The 20,929-nt window shown below is 35.7% G+C and overlaps 2 protein-coding genes, 1 long non-coding RNA gene and 2 pseudogenes across 3 annotated transcripts; 4 read left to right on the forward strand and 1 right to left on the reverse strand.

Moving 5' to 3' along the window:
* Positions 1-1,380: 1,380 nt before the first annotated feature.
* On the forward strand, positions 1,381-6,633 carry LOC141700276 (uncharacterized). Its single transcript, XR_012566274.1, has 3 exons — positions 1,381-1,611; positions 5,691-6,376; positions 6,449-6,633. It is a non-coding gene; the product is annotated as an uncharacterized LOC141700276 (long non-coding RNA).
* On the forward strand, positions 2,120-5,548 carry LOC141700275 (LRR receptor-like serine/threonine-protein kinase RPK2; annotated as a pseudogene).
* A 2,457-nt stretch (positions 6,634-9,090) lies between the features above and the next one.
* LOC141700283 (ninja-family protein AFP3-like) lies at positions 9,091-10,203 on the reverse strand. The gene is made up of 2 exons (XM_074504079.1): positions 9,867-10,203; positions 9,091-9,389 (listed from the first exon to the last, which is right to left on the reverse strand). Exons 1-2 carry the CDS (start codon positions 10,201-10,203, stop codon positions 9,091-9,093), a joined length of 636 nt encoding a protein of 211 aa, XP_074360180.1.
* Positions 10,204-13,966: 3,763 nt separating this feature from the next.
* Positions 13,967-14,359, forward strand: LOC141700284 (uncharacterized). Its single transcript, XM_074504080.1, has one exon. It carries the CDS (start codon positions 13,967-13,969, stop codon positions 14,357-14,359), a length of 393 nt encoding a protein of 130 aa, XP_074360181.1.
* Positions 14,360-17,496: 3,137 nt separating this feature from the next.
* On the forward strand, positions 17,497-20,620 carry LOC141700279 (LRR receptor-like serine/threonine-protein kinase RPK2; annotated as a pseudogene).
* Positions 20,621-20,929: the final 309 nt, after the last annotated feature.

Genomic DNA, 20,929 nt, shown 5'->3' on the forward strand with positions numbered 1-20,929 from the left:
TTTAATAATATTTTGGGTTTGTAAGTTATATTTTATGATTGGTAGTTGTAATCTTATCTCATACTTTATCCTGTTGATCCTGTTAGTAGTTAATCGGGGTTTATGCATATTTAATTATTAGAATAGAGGTGTGTGAGTCCTCATTTCCTAACCCCGAGATTGAGGGTGTCACAGTTAATGCAGCACCCATATGGTTGATTTGATCGTGCACATGGCATCTGTCCAGTAAGTGGGGGATCGTATTTGCTTGCTTGGGATAAAGCGGCTTGCTCATCTTGTCCTCTGCAGTTGTTGAGATATCTAAATAATGGGAATTTATATGGGCCCTTGCTGTCTTGTGTAGAGAGGATTTGTGTCTCATATTTTGAAGAGTGTTCAAAACAGGATAGTGAAAAAAAAATCTTTCAATTTTCATTAGACTGAATGTCTTCAGTTGGTTTCTGGAGAATGTAATAGTTTAGATTTCAGATCATATGTTTTACTATTTTGGTTGACGTTCTCAGACAACAATTACACAATTAGTGATGTAAAACTTTACACAATTTGATCTATAAACTTCTTACACATCACTTTCAATTAAGAAAAGCTGATGTCAAAAAAGATAATGTATATCACTTTAAGGTAAAAAACTGATGTCAAAGAAATCCAAGTTCAAGTTTAAATGAAATATAGAAATCACTTTGTTTAAGATAAAACTGATGTCAAGTAACATTATAAACATCACTTTTAACCAAACAAAACTGATGTCAAAAAATACAATGTACATCAGTTTCAGACAAACAACTGATGTTAAAGACTAACATGTTCAAGTCTAAATGATACATAGACATCACTTCATTCTAGAAAACACTAATGTCTATACGCTAAATTAGACATCACCTTTCATTAAAGAAACAGATGTTTAATATGTCATTTTACATCACCTCTGTTAAAATTATCGATATTTTTGTGATAAAAAACATAGCTCAATATATGCTTAATATGTTTTAATAGGTGTAATTTAGTTATTAAATAATTTTGTTATAGCATTTTTTGTAAAAAATCATCACATAGACATCAGTGTTTTTCAATAAAATTGATGTTTTTGTGACAAAAAACATAGCTCATGATATGTTTAACATGTTTAATTAGGTGTAATTTAGTTATTAAATAATTTATTTATAGCATTTTATGTAAATAATCAACACATATACATTTGTTTTTTAACTAAAATCGATGTCTAATCGAGTATAGACATCGGGTATTCACCGATGTCTAGAATAGACATCACCGACGTCAACATCGGTTGGGAAACAGCATAGACATCGGCCAAAAAGCGATGTCTATGGATTTTTTTTCTTGTAGTGTATATTTACATCAACAAAACCAATTAAAACACCCCGCATTAAATTATCTCCATTCCTGTGCATAATAGTCATCGTCTTACTGTATAATTCTCAGTCATTCCTGGGAAACTTCCAGGCAGTGCTAGATGTAGATGGTCAAGAACTACAAGCCGGTGCAAAGTACAAGATGCACAGGGTGGAGGATATGGCGGTGGCCTTGGCCTCTAGACGGGACAGACCCTTTTTATGCGTCGGAAGAGATCATGAACAAGCTAATGGCCTACCGGTAAGTGTTTACCAGTAAACTAAAAAAATGGATGCCAATTTAAGTTTGTCTAATGATATGAATATTGTGTAGAACAATAGAAAGAACAAAAAAGACCCCCAAAATTTTCAGCCAGAACATGTCAGTGATGTTGTAGATATGCTAACTTCATCTTTGCTGGGCCTTCCAAGTCCACCAACGTGCTGGAAATGATACTTGAAGCAATATGAGTTCTTGAAATAGAGCTATCTTAATAGCAACAGGGCCTTGCACTTTTTTTTTCTGGGCATACACATTAAGCACCTAAAATTTACAGGTGTGACTTATTTTAATTGGCTTTGAATTTTTAATGATGATTGGCTTCTGCTTTTACAAAGTCTACACTATTCAAAATGAACCAAATTTATAAATTTTAGTCATTGATAAATACTTTTTCTGTTCCTTTTTAGTTGTCAAATTTGATTTTCGAGTGGTCAAATTAACCAAATTTTAACGGAAGTTTATTAATATTTTTATAATTGAATAAAATAAAAAAATTATATAATTGAAAAAAATATTCAATCTACTTTAATATATAATTTTTAGTTTTTTACCGGCGGTGGAGGTAATTCTGGTTCTTTTTCTTGTGATAAGTATGCTAAGTTTTCGATATATGGTTTCGGGATTAGAAGGGCTTGTAGTGGTAATAGTGTTGTGTTAAGTGGTAAGATTTCACCTGGTGTTGTTAAGTTAAGTGAGCTTAGGGAATGGCCTTTTAATGGGTTGAGTGGCGAAATTCCGGGGGGAATTTGGGGGATGGAGAAACTCGAGGTTCTTGATCTCGAGGGGAATTCGATTGGAGGGGTTTTGCCTAGTGATATTAAAGGGTTGAGGAATTTGAGGGTTCTTAATTTGGGGTTTAATGAGATTGCAGGGGAGATTCCGAGTTCGTTGTCGGGTTGTGGGGGATTACAAGTGTTGAATTTGGCAGGGAATCAGTTGAATGGGACAATTCCGGTGTTTTTGGGAAAGTTTGGGGATTTGAGAGGGGTTTATTTGTTGTTTAATAGGCTTAGTCGACAGATTCCCCCTGAGATTGGATTTAGCTGTCGGAAACTTGAGCATTTGGAGCTTGCGAGTAATTATCTTGTCGGAGGGATACCTAGCAGTTTGGGTAATTGTAGCATGCTGCAGTCACTTTTGCTATATTCGAATATTCTAGAAGAGGTAATCCCTGTGGAACTTGGACAATTAAGTAAGCTTCAAGTGTTGAATGTTTCAAGGAATAGTTTGAGTGGAATGATACCCCCTGAACTTGGAAAGTGTTCTGAGTTATCTGTTGTAGTGTTCTCAAACTTGTGGGATTCTCTTAGTGGTGGTGCTGAGTCGGAATCTGATCTGTTGCCGACTTCTGGTCATATGGAATTTAACTTTTTCAAGGAACAATTCCCACAGGAATTGTTACTCTTCCGAAGCTCAAGATATTATGGGCACCAAGAGCCACTTTGGAAGGAAAACTTCCCAGTGATTGGGGTACTTGCAACAGCCTGGAAATGGTGAATTTGGCCGAAAATTATTTCATGGGAGAAATTCCTGTTGGTCTAACCAGATGCAAGGGCTTGTACTTTCTTGATTTGAGTTCAAATAGGCTGACAGGGGGCCTTGTCGGGAGTCTTCAAGTTCCTTGTATGACCCTGTTCGATGTCAGCAGTAATTTTCTGTCTGGTTCTATGCCCTTGTTCAATTCTAGTGCTTGTCCTCTTATTCCTTCAATAAGCCATAAGCCTTTTGAACCCTACACTCCCTCAACCGCATATGTTTCATTTTTCGCATATGGAGCTCGAAATGCAACTTCAATTCCATCATTTGGAGATGTTGGTAATCTTGCAATCTTGCACAACTTCGGTGGCAACAACTTTACTGGTTGATTCTCTTCGGTACCAATTTCGCAAGAGAGATTAGGTTCACATACTGTTTATGCATTTCTAGCTGGCCAAAACAAGATGAGTGGACCAATTCCGGGTGGATTATTTGGGAAGTGTGGAATGTTGAAGGGCTTTATTGTTAATGTCAGTGGAAATGAATTACCTGGTCAATTTCCTCCACAAATTGGTTCAATGTGCAGGTCTCTCATACATTTGGATACCTCTAGAAATCAGATTGCCGGAGCAATTCCTAATTTTGGAGGTTTGGTTTCTCTTGTTGCTTTAAATTTGAGTTGGAATCGGTTACAAGGTGCGGTTCCTGCCAGTCTTGGTCAGATCAGTAATCTTAAATCTATTTCTTTAGCCGGCAATAACCTTACTGGCCCCTGTACCTGCGAGCTTATGGAAGCTGCAGTGTTTAGAAGTGCTTGATGTTTCTTCGAACTCTCTCTCTGGGGAGATTCCAGACACTGTTGTGCATTTGACCAACCTCACCACTCTGCTGCTTAACAACAATAAATTCTCTGGTCAGCTTCCCCCTGGTTTGGCAAATGTGACTACTCTTTCAGTGTTCAACGTGTCTTTTAATAACCTATCCGGGCCGGTCCCCCTAAATAGTAACTCAATTAAATGTAATGATCTCGTTGGGAACCTATATCTGCAGCCCTGCCGTGTGTACTCTTTGTCAGGATCATCTTCAGATCAACAAGGAGGAAATTTCGAAAATGATGCTGCTTCCCCTTCTGTGAGCGAAAGCAGCAAAAGAGTAGCAATAATGGTTTCAATTCGATCGAGATTGCATCCATAACATCTGCATCAGCTATTGTATCAGTTTTGCTTGCTCTAATTGTCCTGTTCTTTTACACCCGAAAGTGGCATCCAAAGACCAGGGTTGGTGGGTCTATCAGAAAGGAAGTTACTGTATTCACTGATATAGGGGTTCCTTTGTCCTTTGAGAATGTAGTGCGGGCCACAGGAAGTTTTAATGCAAGTAATTGCATAGGGAATGGCGGTTTTGGAGCAACCTACAAAGCTGAAATTTCCCCGGGCGTCTTGGTGGCTATAAAACGGCTTTCAGTTGGACGTTTCCAAGGAGTCCAGCAGTTTGATGCAGAAATCAAAACACTAGGCAGATTGCGCCATCCTAATCTCGTTACCCTAATTGGCTATCATGCAAGTGAGACAGAGATGTTTCTGATTTACAATTATTTACCTGGAGGTAATTTGGAGAAATTTATTCAGGAAAGATCTACAAGAGCAGTGGATTGGAGGATACTTCACAAGATTGCTTTGGACATAGCACTGGCGCTGGCATATCTGCATGATCAATGCGTGCCACGTGTTCTACATCGTGATGTAAAGCCTAGCAATATATTGTTGGATGAAGACTTCAATGCTTATTTGTCCGACTTTGGATTAGCTAGACTCCTTGGAACATCAGAGACCCATGCTACTACTGGCGTTGCTGGGACTTTTGGATATGTAGCTCCCGAGTATGCAATGACTTGTCGTGTTTCTGACAAGGCTGATGTCTATAGTTATGGAGTGGTGCTACTTGAGTTAATTTCGGACAAAAAAGCCTTAGATCCCTCATTTTCTTCATATGGTAACGGTTTCAACATTGTTGCTTGGGCATGTATGCTTTTGCGGCAAGGACGTGCCAAAGAATTCTTCACAGCAGGATTATGGGATGCAGGTCCGCATGATGATCTGGTTGAAGTGTTACACCTGGCAGTTGTATGCACTGTCGAAACTTTGTCTACGAGGCCAACTATGAAGCAAGTTGTTCGGCGGCTGAAGCAACTTCAACCGGCGTCATGTTAGCAAGATAGGAGCAACCAGCTGATGACATAGTGATTAGTAGGATCTAAGCACAGCCAGCAACTGTATGTTATAAATATCAATATAATCAGCTGATGGGCATATGTGAAGCAATTGTGTAGGCTTTTTATTTATTTATTTTTTTGGTTAATGAATGTTTGAAATTTTGAAATAATCATGTAGAGTTGTATTGTTTCATAATATCAGATTTAACTTGATCCGCAGTTATAGATTGTCCAACAAGCATATTACTTTTGTGCTTTTTTTTTTTTTGGTTCGTAGTTAGCTCGTGTTGTGAATAGCTTGGATTGATCATGATTGTGTCTTGGCTTGATTCGCCTCCAAATCAGTTGTACTAGCTTTTGGTTTTTGTAGGGGCATCTCACTGATTTGGAATCAGTCAAATACTGATATCTAGCTTCAGTTCTCTACTGATTAATGGAAGAAACAGCCGGGGATGCTTTATTTTTGGTAAATTTGTTTGGATTATTACTATTTCTGGTAAATTTTTTGATTCAGTTTAGCACTCCTTGTGAATTCGCAGTGTTTGTGCATCCAGCTGTACAATATTTATCTGGAGTTGCCCCTCGTGTTGCTGTGTTCCCTGTGTTCCAGTCTTTAAACACTCTGAGCCTGATAAGTTTTCGTTATTGTTGCTCATTTGAATAGTTGGTACATTATTTATCTCGCTGAATGGAAATTATACTTGCATGCTCTGCAACTAAAGAGTTCAGCTCAACACTATGTATTCAGTTCTGATATATTACGGTATATTTCATCTAAGCTAAACGCACAAAGGAACTCAAGAAACACCATACCATATGTTTCCTCTGCTACCCTAAAATTATCTCCATTCCTGTGCATAATAGTCATCGTCTTACTGTGTATTTCTCAGTCATTCCTCGGAAACTTCCAGGCAGTGCTAGATGTAGATGGTCAAGAACTACAAGCCGGTGCAAAGTACAAGATGTACAGGGTGGAGGAAATGGCGGTGGCCTCTAGACGGGACAGACCCTTTTTATGCGTCGCAAGAGGATCATGAACAAGCTAATGGCCTACCGGTAAGTGTTTACCAGTAAACTAAAAAAATGGATGCCAATTTAAGTTTGTGTAATGATATGAATATTGTGTAGAAGAGTAGAAAGAACAAAAAAGACTCCCAAAATTTTCAGCCAGAACATGTCAGTGATGTTGTAGATATGCTAACTTCATCTTTGCTGGGCCTTCCAAGTCCACCAACGTGCTGGAAATGATACTTGAAGCAATATGAGTTCTTGAAATAGAGCTATCTTAATAGCAACAGGGCCTTGCACTTTTTTTTTTCTGGGCATACACATTAAGCACCTAAAATATATAGGTGCGACTCATTTTAATTGTATTATAATTTTTAATGATGATTGACTCCTGCTTTTACATAGTCTACATTATTCAAAATGAACCATATTTATAAATTTTAGTACTTAGAATGAGCTCACTGGACAAATATTTTCTTCGTTGTCACATTTAATTCTGAACGGTCAAATTAACAAACTTTTAACGAAATTTTATTAATATTTTTATAATTGAATATAATAAAAAAGTTATATTATTGGAAAATATATTTAATCTCCTTTAATATATAATTTTTAGTTTTTTAAACTAATATAATAGTAATTTTTAATTTTTGATAAAAAAATAATATTTTAAACGATAAAATTCATTTTTGATAAAAATTGATTAATTTGAACGATAAAAAATTGTGGCAAATTAGTTGCCCTTAGATCTTTAATTGCAACTTACAAGGAGCTGCATAGTTTTCAGTTTTCACCGAGCATATTCTGTTGCATTACTTCTGCATGGTTGTGCTGTGCTCAATAAAAAGTTAAGTGCTTCTCATAAAATTTCTCATAAAATTTCTGCACACTGCTCCTTCCAATATCGAGGTGGCAACTAGGGGCTGGGCTTGAACTCGACTAAAAAAGTTTGGGTCCAGAACCGATCCTTAATTTTAAACTCAAATTTCGGCTCATAAAAATTTGATAGACTCGAGTTCATTTCAAAAACTCGAATCAATTTCACCAAATATTGACAAAAACTTGAAATATGATCGATTAAATATATAAAATAAAACCAAAATATTGAACATTTACATAAAATATACTTATAATAAAAAAATTAAAAATAATTGAGGCTCGATCCTAGTCGAGTAATTTGAAAATCCTACTCGGCTCGTTAAAAAATTCTAATAGCTTGAGCAGCTCCTACCGTAAGTTGGTTGCGATTTGATTGCGGATCAAGATATTGGGTAGTTTGATTTTTATCCTTTAACCGAATCAAACCGCACAACGTACACCCTTATTTAAGCTCGACTTTATTATTACAGAATTAATTTAAATATTTTAGTAGACTAGCTCAAATAGGAAAAAATGACAAAAATAGCCGATTTTTGAAAAAAATTAACAAAAATAGCTATTCTGAAAAAAGCGGCCAATTTTGGCTGATTGAACACTCCACTGTCACTTGGGTATCCCAATTTGTATAAGATACTCCCCTGGTAGTTGGGTATTTCATATATTGAATACTCCACTGCCAGTTGGGTATCTTATATAAAGTGGATACTCCACTAACAGTTGGGTATCCCATCGGCTAAAGTTGACCAACTTTTCAGAAATTGTTTATTTTTGTCTATTTTATGTAAAAATAGGCTAAATTTGTCCTTCACCCCTCAAATAGCTCGTAACAATTTCACTCATTTACAAATCTAATACGACAACCAACTAAAATTTTCCACTTAACTTTTCATCACGTGCTAATTACCTTGTGGACACTGCAAAAAATTGAAATTGTATTTTCAGCTTTGATAATATATTCTAGTCATATTAATTATTTATATTATGAAATTGGTATTAAAAAATATAGCGGTTTACAAGATTGTAAAAATATAATAATAATAATAATAATAATATAATTTTTAAATCAATGTCATATTTGTTCGAAACTAATCATATAAATTCTTAGTTATAATAATCGGATCTTAGACCTTTTATTCAAATATAGGTAATTATATTTCAATACAAATCTAGCTATTCTCCCTTATTTACTAAAAATTTAAGGATCATAATATTTTTATGATCAGAACTAATTTACAAGAAGTAATCTATATTTTCTTATAGTTTCCTTATAATTTTTTTCTTTGTGAAAAATATAATATCAGACTAGGGGTGAGCAAGGGTGAAACCACTATAAAACATTAATTCTTAACAAACAAGAAAAGCCATCCCACTATACTAGATCCACATTAAAAGAGCTGAAGATATATGATGATGTTCTTGATCAAGTGAAGTAAGAGTAAGACCTATTTGAAGATATATGCATGTTAATGAACTCGGCTGCAGTCACCTAGCAGGTCATAGACCTACCATGACAGGCACAAATAATATATGTATCATGCTCTCAGTAGCATAAGATAGTTAATATAACATGCTGATATGAAGTCAATATATAGAACATTGTTATACAGGTGAGTCAGGAGACATAAGATAGTTATATAACACACATAAAATACCCATTGCACAAGTCATAAGATAGTCACAGCACAAATAAACATCTGATAATGACACAAATCCATGCCAACATACCAACATTCAAGTCACAAACTACATCACAAAGCATACCAACACTTGAGTCACAAAGTACACATTCTGATGGCCAAATGTTCAACAAATAAAACTCCATATGATAAGATACCTAATAGAAGAGTTCAAACAGACTTATTACTAGTTATGATGTGATGTGCTTAATAATGTGGATTGACCACTTCACCATCACCAACAACAGGCATGACTGTGATGTGTCTCTCCGGAAAGGCAACATCACCACCACCTGCATGTTTGATGAACTCAGCTGGAGTCATGGAAAAAGCATGGCAGGCACAAAGGATACGAGTTTCCTCCTGGTTGTACTTGGACAGATACCCATTTATCTTTCGGCCAGAGATGGTAGTATAAACATGTGGCATTTCTGAGACTTTCTTGAACTCTCTCCCATTAGCTCGGTTTTTGTCAGCTGATCCAATGTTTGCAGGGAATCCATGGCCTGTGATTTGTTTGTTCATTTAAATAGAATCATATAAATGAGAAAATTAATTTACAAAGATAAGAAGGCATTAACAGTGTAAATGTCAAACTGGAGTTGGTGAGGTTCTTCTAAATGACAGAAGATGATACTTTCAATGTCAATTCCACAGATCAAATATTAGTGTAACAAACTCCTCATTTGTGTGCAGATATGGCATAATAAAGAACTAATTCGCGTAAACAAACCCTCTTTATATTTTTCATGATCTATTATAATTTACTGCAAAATGTATCTGCTTAATTAATTTAGAGCACTAGCATTTTTCATCAATCTAAGATACGAAAAAAAACTTGATGTTCATGCTAAACATTTTTTGATACTGCCAGACTCCCAATTAAAATATCACACACACAAATAATTGGATACAAATGCGAGAAAAGTTGTCTCACAAGTACAAATAAGTGGCTAATTAATACGAAAAGGAATGTATGTTACCTTCAATGATTTGATTTTGGAAGTAACTAATTGTTGAAGAGCCGCTGGAATGGAGTGACCTCCTGTTAGCATCCATAGGCGCCAATGATACCTCTTGTCTTCGGGTTTCCATTACCCTTGGGCCAGTTGGAAAGGAAGGCCGCATTTTTACCTCAACCGATCCATTTTCATTAAAAACAGCCGACCTCCTTTGGTGAGGGTTGATCAAATGAGAAGGTGCACCAGTTAGTTTATGATTTCTCTGTGGATCCACACCAAATCTTCCATTCAAAGAAAGGCTCAGACTTAAATCAATGTCTTCATTGATTTCTTCAACTACAGCCTCCTTTCCTCTCATACTTGAACAAATAAAACACCAAGATAAATTTTATGAGTAATTATAAATGAATTGATATACAAATAGATGGAGTAACAAAAGTGATAGTAATACCTTGATGGGGATGCCAGGGGATTGATTGAATGAACCATAGTTAAATGTGAATGCCTCTTTAATTAACTCTGGGTACTAACTGCAGGGGTCGTGCCACTCTAAAGAGTTGAAAACATCGATTTAAGATGAAATGCAGAGTTGTGTATGTCAGCTAACTAGGTGACTGACAGTATGCTAAAAATTAATTAGTGACACATATTGACACATTCCACGTCCTGAAACACAAATGTATGAACTTATCTCTAACCTCTAACTCACTTCTTCAATGCCCAACCTCACATGTATTCTGTTTACAGATAAAATTGAGTAAATGTATTCCGTTTACAAACAAAAATTGAGTAACTGTAGTTAATTATGTATTGGTTACGGTTACAAAATTGAAACTCCCTTACATTTTAATGATTTTTATAAATTCCTAAAATAATAATTTCAATATTTCTTATTTAACATATTTACTACTTTTTTAATATCATCTCAATTGTTAGTATTTACAATTTTTATGATACATTCTAATTGATGACTTAAAAAAATGTTATAGTATTTTTTTTATGAAACTAATAGTGATACAACTTCAATAACTTATCTTTATAGTCTTGTATGCATCTATTCAATAATATGGATTATTTGGATGAGCAATTTTTAAACATATTTGATTAAAAGATAAAAGGAAATTTATAAAAATTCTAAGTTTTTTTATGATATTAATATCCTGTGGAAAATATTTGTAACCATTAAAAGTAATAAATGTAACCTTTTTTTTATTTTTATGAAACATAATTGAAATTACTTTTTGTTACACATGATTAAAAACTTGTTCTTAAGTAATAAAAAATGGATCGTAATTACTAAATTTTAAAGTTGCAAATAAGTTTGCCAAGTTATAAAACTATTTTGATTTTTTTAAATAATTTAAAGGTTTGTATTTTTGCAAATTATTATGGAAAACAATATTTTATATCTTTTTCTTCCATTCTTTATGTCTTTTTAATAAACCCATTTTTTCAATCTATATATCTAAATATTACTTAACTTTTTTATGTATTTGAGAAAATAGTTAAATAATAAAAATAAAAAATTTTACCAAGACAAAAAGCAAAATAATATTTAAAATACCTAAAATACATATGAGGTACAAATAAATATAAATGTTATTAGGGTTGACAAAGCTATTAACAAAATTTTTTATTTCTTTTTTCAAAAATATTGAAACTCTTGGATGACACTGCATGAATTATATGATTCCTATTTAACTATTCTTCATAAATGAAATGAGCCCTATTTACATGATTCCTGCCAATAAAAAAATGACATGTTTTATTTATGTATTATTTAGTAAAAAATCTTGTCTTTCTGGAAATGATTTCTGGAAATGAATAATGCTAGATAACAAAATGACTTTGTCAAAATTTAAATTTAATTAAAATTTAGACATTTTTGTAACAATATTTGGGACATCTACATTTTAAACATGTAGCATTGCTATACATGCAATGGTAAGTATTGTCTTCTAGGGACACTATCCTTCTAGCCCGGTAAATATCCGTTAATAACGGAGTTGAAAACTTCATTCACATTCTTTAATGAATAACAAATCTAAAACAAATGCGAGAAGAGTTGTCTCACAAGTACAAATAAGTGGCTAATTAATACGAAAAGGAATGTATGTTACCTTCAATAATTTGATTTTGGAAGTAACTAGTTGTTGAAGAGCCGCTGGAATGGAGTGACCTCCTGTTAGCATCCATAGGCGCCAATGACTGTACCTCTTGTCTTATGGTTTCCATTACCCTCAACCCGGTTGGAAAGGAAGGCCACATTTTAACTTCAACACCATTTTCATTAAAAACAGCCGACCTCCTTTGGTGAGGGTTGATCAAATGAGAAGGTGCACCAGTTAGTTTATGATTTCTTTGTGGATCCACACCAAATCTTCCATTCAAAGAAAGGCTCAGACTTAAATCAATGTCTTCATTGATTACATCAACTACAGCCTCCTTTCCTCTCATACTTGAACAAATAAAACACCAAGATAAATTTTATGAGTAATAAATGAATTGATATACAAATCGATAGAATAACAAAAGTGATAGTAATACCTTGATGGGGATGCCCGGGGATTGATTGAATGAACCATAGTTAAATGTGAATGCCTCTTTAATTGACTCTGGGTACTAACTGCACTAGTTGTGCCACTCTAAAGAGTTGAAAACATCGATTTAGGATGAAATGCAGAGTTGTGTATGTCAGCTAACTAGGTGCGTGGCAGTATGCTAAGAATTAACTAGTGACACGTATTGACACATTTCACGTCCTGAAACAGACAAATGTATGCTTATCTCTAACCTCTAACTCACTTCTTCAATACCCAACGCTCACATGTATTCTGTTTACAGATAAAACTGAGTAAATGTATTCCAGACAAAAAATGAGTAACTGAATGACATATAGTTAATTATGTATTGGTTACGGTTACAAAATTGAAACTCCCTTACATTTTACTGATTTTTATAAATTCCTAAAATAATAATTTCAATATTTCTTATTTAACATATTTACTACTTTTTTAATATCATCTCAATTGTTATACATTCTAATTGATGACTTAAAAAAATGTTATAGTATTCTTTTTATGAAACTAATAGTGATACAACTTCAATAACTTATCTTTATAGTCTTGTATGCATCTATTCAATAATATGGATTATTTGGATGGGCAATTTTTAAACATATTTGATTAAAAGATAAAAGGAAATTTATAAAAATTCTAAGTTTTTTTTATGTTATTAATATCATATGGAAAATATTTGTAACCATTAAAAGTAATAAATGTAACCTTTTTTTTATTTTTATGAAAAATAATTGAAATTACTTTTTGTTGCACTTGATTAAAAACTTGTTCTTAAGTAATAAAAAATGGATCGTAATTACTAAATTTTAAAGTTGCAAATAAGTTTGCCAAGTTATAACACTATTTTGATTTTTTTTAAATAATTTAAAGGTTTGTATTTTTGCAAATTATTATGGAAAACAATATTTCATATCTTTTTTTCCATTCTTTATGTCTTTTTAATAAACCCATTTTTTCAATCTATTATCTAAATGTTACTTAACTTTTTTATGTATTTGAGAGAATAGTTAAATAATAAAAATACAAAATTTTACCAAGACAAAAAAGAAAATAATATTTAAAATACCTAAAATATATATGAGGTACAAATAAATATAATTGTTATTAGGGTTGACAAAGCTATTAACAAATTTTTTATTTCTTTTTTCAAAAATATTGAAACTCTTGGATGACACTGCATGAACTATATGATTCCTATTTAACTATTCTTCATAAATGAAATGAGCCCTATTTATATGATTCCTGCCAATAAAAAAATGACATGTTTTATTTATGTATTATTTAGTAAAAAATCTTGTCTTTCTGGAAATGATTTCTCGAAATGAATAATGATAGATAACAGAATGACTTTGTCAAAATTTAAATTTAATTTAAATTTAAATAGTTTTGTAATTAAACATGTAGCATTGCTATACATGCAATGGTAAGTATTGTCTCCTAGGGACACTATCCTTCTAACCCGGTAAATATCCGTTAATAACGGAGTTGAAAATTTCATTCACATTCTTTAATGAAAAACAAATCTCACACATTGTTGAGGCGATGCCATCAACAATGAAATCACTATTTAAAACCCTAAGAAAATACATTAAAACACCAGGGGGGGAAATAACTGGACCATGCTCAAGTCCTGAATACAAAACTGCCATTCCAACTCTCAAAGATGTTCGAGTTTTTTCGCCTGCAACACCACCAACCAATCCCATTGTGCCCACCTCTGATACCAAAACTGTTTATGATATCCAGTACTATACTCACGATCAGCGTCGTAACAGGCCACCTATTCGAATGACCGTTATGAAGAAAAGTGATGCTGTAAAAATGATGAAAGATAAGAAAAGTTTTGGAGTGCCTGATTTGCCTCCTGTTTATCTTACCAAAACGGTGGAAGAAGATTACAATGCTCGTGGTGGAGGTTACGTGCAATACAAATAAGGTTGGTAGCATAACTATAAGAATGCATCATAATTCTCAAATTAAGATATCAGGGGAGAGAGAAGAGTAGAAAGAATAAAAAAGACCCCCAAAATTTTCAGCTAGGACATGTCAGGGATCTTGTAGATGTATGCTAACTTCATCTAAATTTTAATAGTGATATACACTATTCAAAATGAACCAAATTTACTAAGAATGTGCCCACGGACAAATATATTCTCCGTCCCTCTTTTTCCGAACGGTCAAGATAACCAAATTTTAACTGTAATTTATTATTATTTTATAATTGAATAAAATAAAAAAATTATATTGTTAAAAAATATATTTACTCTACTTTAATAAATAATTTTTAGTATTTTAAAATAATATAAGTGTTATGGATAAAAAACCAAGGTTATTACTTGCTGTATTTAATACTAAGATTCGGGAGCTCAAGGCCTTTAATGGCTGCTCTCGTGTTTCGTGACTCGATCTGCCTTTACGAGATGCCTACGTATCTCTGTGAATTAGAGAATCAAGCCAAAAAACGTAGTTCTGATTTGTGGGGTGAGGCCCCTTATATAGATGTGGGAGTCCTTGAATTGGACTTGGTATAGGAGACTTGGTGGACAAGCCTCTGAATTAGGATAGACTTAGGAGTCCTAGGAAGTAGGAAGCTGATTCCTTATCTTTTTAGGTCCCTTTGAGGCTAATCTATAAGGATTTATATCCTTATCGGGACTCTTCTCATTAGCTGATTTTTCCCTTATTAATTAATTACGAAATTAATTAATAATTAGGGCTTTTGGGCCTTTTTTATTCCATCAGGCCTGATTTGGTCCATCAGGCTTAACCTTTCTGGTCTGAGTTTCATATATCTTTTTATTGGGTCTAGCAGCCCACAGCTTGTACAATTAATGCAGTATTTAATTATACAATCATAATTTATTTATCCCTATCATTTGCCCCCCAACTTTTGGGAAACATTGATTAGGTTTCGCAGAAGTTAAGTCTATTTGTTCCCTTACAGGGTTTCGTTTTTCCGTAAAGTGTGGAGCGACCTACACATTTACAATGAATTTTTCCTTTTATTCAGGAATTATCTTAATTTCCAGGAATTTTTCCTTTATTTCCGGGATTTTTTCCTTATTTTCTGGATTTTTCCCTTATTTTCTGGATTTTCCCCTAATTTTCTGGGACTTTTCCCTTATTTTCTGGGGACTTATCCTTAATTTTCTGGATTTTCCCTAATTTCCCGGGACTTATCCTTAATTTTCTGGATTTTTCCCTAATTTCCCGGGACTTATCCTTAATTTTCTGGATTTTTCCCTAATTTCCCGGGACTTATCCTTAATTTTCTGGATTTTTCCCTAATTTCCCGGGACTTATCCTTAATTTTCTGGATTTTTCCCTAATTTCCCGGGACTTATCCTTAATTTTCTGGATTTTTTCCCTAATTTCCCGGGACTTATCCTTAATTTTCTGGATTTTTCCCTAATTTCCCGGGACTTATCCTTAATTTTCTGGATTTTTCCCTAATTTCCCGGGACTTATCCTTAATTTTCTGGATTTTTTCCCTAATTTCTGGGATTTTCCCTAATTTCTGGCTTAAAATCGATCAGAATGCATTCAAAATCGATCAGGATGCAGACAAAATTGATCAGGATGCAGCCAAAATCGATCAGGATCCTGATCGAATTAGCTCAGGATCTTACACTCTGATCGACAGGATTCCTGATCGATTTCGATCAGGATTCTGACCGAATTGGCCTTCAAAGTGACACCCTAGTCGATTGTTACACGGGCTTGATCGACCAGGATTCCTGATCGATTTAGATCAGGACTCTGATCGAATTAAATGGCTCTCGACCATTCTGATCGAATGGAATATCGATCAGGACTCTCTTCTCTGTCGATCAGGACTCTGATCGATCTTAGGGGATTTCTTCCCTCCTGTTCGAATAAGATATCGATCAGGACTCTCTTCTCTGTCGATCAGGACTCTGATCGATCTTAGGGGATTTCTTCCCTCCTGTTCGAATAAGATATCGATCAGGACTCTCTTCTGTGTCGATCAGGACTCTGATCGATCTTAGGGGATTTCTTCCCTCCTGTTCGAATAAGATATCGATCAGGACTCTCTTCTGTGTCGATCAGGACTCTGATCGATCTTAGGGGATTTCTTCCCTCCTGTTCGAATAAGATGTTGATCAGGACCCTCTTTTGCATCGATCAGGACTCTGATCGAACCATATTAAGGTTCTGGTCGATTTTTGACTTTTTAAATTCCACAGGAGCTTCTAGATTGTTCCTGATACTTCTTGTAGATGGGCCTCTAGGTTGGGCCTGGCTAAATGGGCCTAAAAACGCCTCGTATTCCGAGCTTTTCGCCTATATAAGTGTAGTGTGGAGTGAGAACCCTCACTTCACTTCCCACTTCTCATTTTCTCTCACAATTTCCTCTAGAGTTCTCCCTTTGAGAAGGCGATTTCCGGCTACCAAAGCCACCGCAGCTCCACCATTTTCAAGAATTTCTGGGTTTCAAGCCTTCAACCGAAGCATATCAATGGCGGACCGTGACCTGGCTCGTTTGCAGAAGATGAATGTCTCTAAAAGAGGTACAAACATTCAAATTCAATCTCCATATACTTCCCTCATTGATATGATTAACTCGAGAGGTGATGAATATCCTTCTCTATCTGAGTTAGATTCGTATAATCATGGTAACACTTTTCATGAGTTAGATGGTAGGATAGAGTCTATGAACACCTTGTACAGACTTCCACCCCACCTTAGGATCACTCCAGCCGCCCCTGGGGATAGGACTTGTAATTGGGAGGGGGATACCCTGTTCATTTATCGAGGAGCCCTGACCGCAGGTCTTAGGTTCCCATTCCATGAATTTATTCCTCGTTTACTAGCCGATGTACGAATCAACCCTTGTCAACTCCCTCCTAACGCCTGGAGGAACATTATCTGTTTTATGGTCCTTTGTCTCAGGAATAGCTTCCCTCTTTCCGTAGCTGTCTTTAGGAAAGTTTTCCAATTCTATAATAGTTCCATGAGTCAGCCAGGCTGGGTTTTAATTCGCCAACGGCCCAAAATTCCCCATATCTTTGATAGTAACTCTATAGTCGAGAACAACCCTAAATGGAGGGATGAGTTTGCCTAGTGATATTAAAGGGTTGAGGAATTTGAGGGTTCTTAATTTGGGGTTTAATGAGATTGCAGGGGAGATTCCGAGTTCGTTGTCGGGTTGTGGGGGATTACAAGTGTTGAATTTGGCAGGGAATCAGTTGAATGGGACAATTCCGGTGTTTTTGGGAAAGTTTGGGGATTTGAGAGGGGTTTATTTGTTGTTTAATAGGCTTAGTCGACAGATTCCCCCTGAGATTGGATTTAGCTGTCGGAAACTTGAGCATTTGGAGCTTGCGAGTAATTATCTTGTCGGAGGGATACCTAGCAGTTTGGGTAATTGTAGCATGCTGCAGTCACTTTTGCTATATTCGAATATTCTAGAAGAGGTAATCCCTGTGGAACTTGGACAATTAAGTAAGCTTCAAGTGTTGAATGTTTCAAGGAATAGTTTGAGTGGAATGATACCCCCTGAACTTGGAAAGTGTTCTGAGTTATCTGTTGTAGTGTTCTCAAACTTGTGGGATTCTCTTAGTGGTGGTGCTGAGTCGGAATCTGATCTGTTGCCGACTTCTGGTCATATGGAATTTAACTTTTTCAAGGAACAATTCCCACAGGAATTGTTACTCTTCCGAAGCTCAAGATATTATGGGCACCAAGAGCCACTTTGGAAGGAAAACTTCCCAGTGATTGGGGTACTTGCAACAGCCTGGAAATGGTGAATTTGGCCGAAAATTATTTCATGGGAGAAATTCCTGTTGGTCTAACCAGATGCAAGGGCTTGTACTTTCTTGATTTGAGTTCAAATAGGCTGACAGGGGGCCTTGTCGGGAGTCTTCAAGTTCCTTGTATGACCCTGTTCGATGTCAGCAGTAATTTTCTGTCTGGTTCTATGCCCTTGTTCAATTCTAGTGCTTGTCCTCTTATTCCTTCAATAAGCCATAAGCCTTTTGAACCCTACACTCCCTCAACCGCATATGTTTCATTTTTCGCATATGGAGCTCGAAATGCAACTTCAATTCCATCATTTGGAGATGTTGGTAATCTTGCAATCTTGCACAACTTCGGTGGCAACAACTTTACTGGTTGATTCTCTTCGGTACCAATTTCGCAAGAGAGATTAGGTTCACATACTGTTTATGCATTTCTAGCTGGCCAAAACAAGATGAGTGGACCAATTCCGGGTGGATTATTTGGGAAGTGTGGAATGTTGAAGGGCTTTATTGTTAATGTCAGTGGAAATGAATTACCTGGTCAATTTCCTCCACAAATTGGTTCAATGTGCAGGTCTCTCATACATTTGGATACCTCTAGAAATCAGATTGCCGGAGCAATTCCTAATTTTGGAGGTTTGGTTTCTCTTGTTGCTTTAAATTTGAGTTGGAATCGGTTACAAGGTGCGGTTCCTGCCAGTCTTGGTCAGATCAGTAATCTTAAATCTATTTCTTTAGCCGGCAATAACCTTACTGGCCCCTGTACCTGCGAGCTTATGGAAGCTGCAGTGTTTAGAAGTGCTTGATGTTTCTTCGAACTCTCTCTCTGGGGAGATTCCAGACACTGTTGTGCATTTGACCAACCTCACCACTCTGCTGCTTAACAACAATAAATTCTCTGGTCAGCTTCCCCCTGGTTTGGCAAATGTGACTACTCTTTCAGTGTTCAACGTGTCTTTTAATAACCTATCCGGGCCGGTCCCCCTAAATAGTAACTCAATTAAATGTAATGATCTCGTTGGGAACCTATATCTGCAGCCCTGCCGTGTGTACTCTTTGTCAGGATCATCTTCAGATCAACAAGGAGGAAATTTCGAAAATGATGCTGCTTCCCCTTCTGTGAGCGAAAGCAGCAAAAGAGTAGCAATAATGGTTTCAATTCGATCGAGATTGCATCCATAACATCTGCATCAGCTATTGTATCAGTTTTGCTTGCTCTAATTGTCCTGTTCTTTTACACCCGAAAGTGGCATCCAAAGACCAGGGTTGGTGGGTCTATCAGAAAGGAAGTTACTGTATTCACTGATATAGGGGTTCCTTTGTCCTTTGAGAATGTAGTGCGGGCCACAGGAAGTTTTAATGCAAGTAATTGCATAGGGAATGGCGGTTTTGGAGCAACCTACAAAGCTGAAATTTCCCCGGGCGTCTTGGTGGCTATAAAACGGCTTTCAGTTGGACGTTTCCAAGGAGTCCAGCAGTTTGATGCAGAAATCAAAACACTAGGCAGATTGCGCCATCCTAATCTCGTTACCCTAATTGGCTATCATGCAAGTGAGACAGAGATGTTTCTGATTTACAATTATTTACCTGGAGGTAATTTGGAGAAATTTATTCAGGAAAGATCTACAAGAGCAGTGGATTGGAGGATACTTCACAAGATTGCTTTGGACATAGCACTGGCGCTGGCATATCTGCATGATCAATGCGTGCCACGTGTTCTACATCGTGATGTAAAGCCTAGCAATATATTGTTGGATGAAGACTTCAATGCTTATTTGTCCGACTTTGGATTAGCTAGACTCCTTGGAACATCAGAGACCCATGCTACTACTGGCGTTGCTGGGACTTTTGGATATGTAGCTCCCGAGTATGCAATGACTTGTCGTGTTTCTGACAAGGCTGATGTCTATAGTTATGGAGTGGTGCTACTTGAGTTAATTTCGGACAAAAAAGCCTTAGATCCCTCATTTTCTTCATATGGTAACGGTTTCAACATTGTTGCTTGGGCATGTATGCTTTTGCGGCAAGGACGTGCCAAAGAATTCTTCACAGCAGGATTATGGGATGCAGGTCCGCATGATGATCTGGTTGAAGTGTTACACCTGGCAGTTGTATGCACTGTCGAAACTTTGTCTACGAGGCCAACTATGAAGCAAGTTGTTCGGCGGCTGAAGCAACTTCAACCGGCGTCATGTTAGCAAGATAGGAGCAACCAGCTGATGACATAGTGATTAGTAGGATCTAAGCACAGCCAGCAACTGTATGTTATAAATATCAATATAATCAGCTGATGGGCATATGTGAAGCAATTGTGTAGGCTTTTTATTTATTTATTTTTTTGGTTAATGAATGTTTGAAATTTTGAAATAATCATGTAGAGTTGTATTGTTTCATAATATCAGATTTAACTTGATCCGCAGTTATAGATTGTCCAACAAGCATATTACTTTTGTGCTTTTTTTTTTTTTGGTTCGTAGTTAGCTCGTGTTGTGAATAGCTTGGATTGATCATGATTGTGTCTTGGCTTGATTCGCCTCCAAATCAGTTGTACTAGCTTTTGGTTTTTGTAGGGGCATCTCACTGATTTGGAATCAGTCAAATACTGATATCTAGCTTCAGTTCTCTACTGATTAATGGAAGAAACAGCCGGGGATGCTTTATTTTTGGTAAATTTGTTTGGATTATTACTATTTCTGGTAAATTTTTTGATTCAGTTTAGCACTCCTTGTGAATTCGCAGTGTT

The sequence above is a fragment of the Apium graveolens genome, unplaced genomic scaffold (genome assembly GCF_009905375.1).
Source record: "Apium graveolens cultivar Ventura unplaced genomic scaffold, ASM990537v1 ctg203, whole genome shotgun sequence".
NCBI classification, from domain to species: domain Eukaryota; kingdom Viridiplantae; phylum Streptophyta; class Magnoliopsida; order Apiales; family Apiaceae; genus Apium; species Apium graveolens.

Coding starts and splice junctions, on each gene's coding strand:
- LOC141700284 (XM_074504080.1), top strand. CDS start 13,967: ATGCCATCAACAATGAAATCACTATTTAAAACCCTAAGAAAATACATT.
- LOC141700283 (XM_074504079.1), bottom strand. CDS start 10,203: ATGAGAGGAAAGGAGGCTGTAGTTGAAGAAATCAATGAAGACATTGAT. Junction 9,390..9,866: donor CCAAAATCAAATCATTGAAG/GTAACATACATT, acceptor AACAAATCACAG/GCCATGGATTCCCTGCAAAC.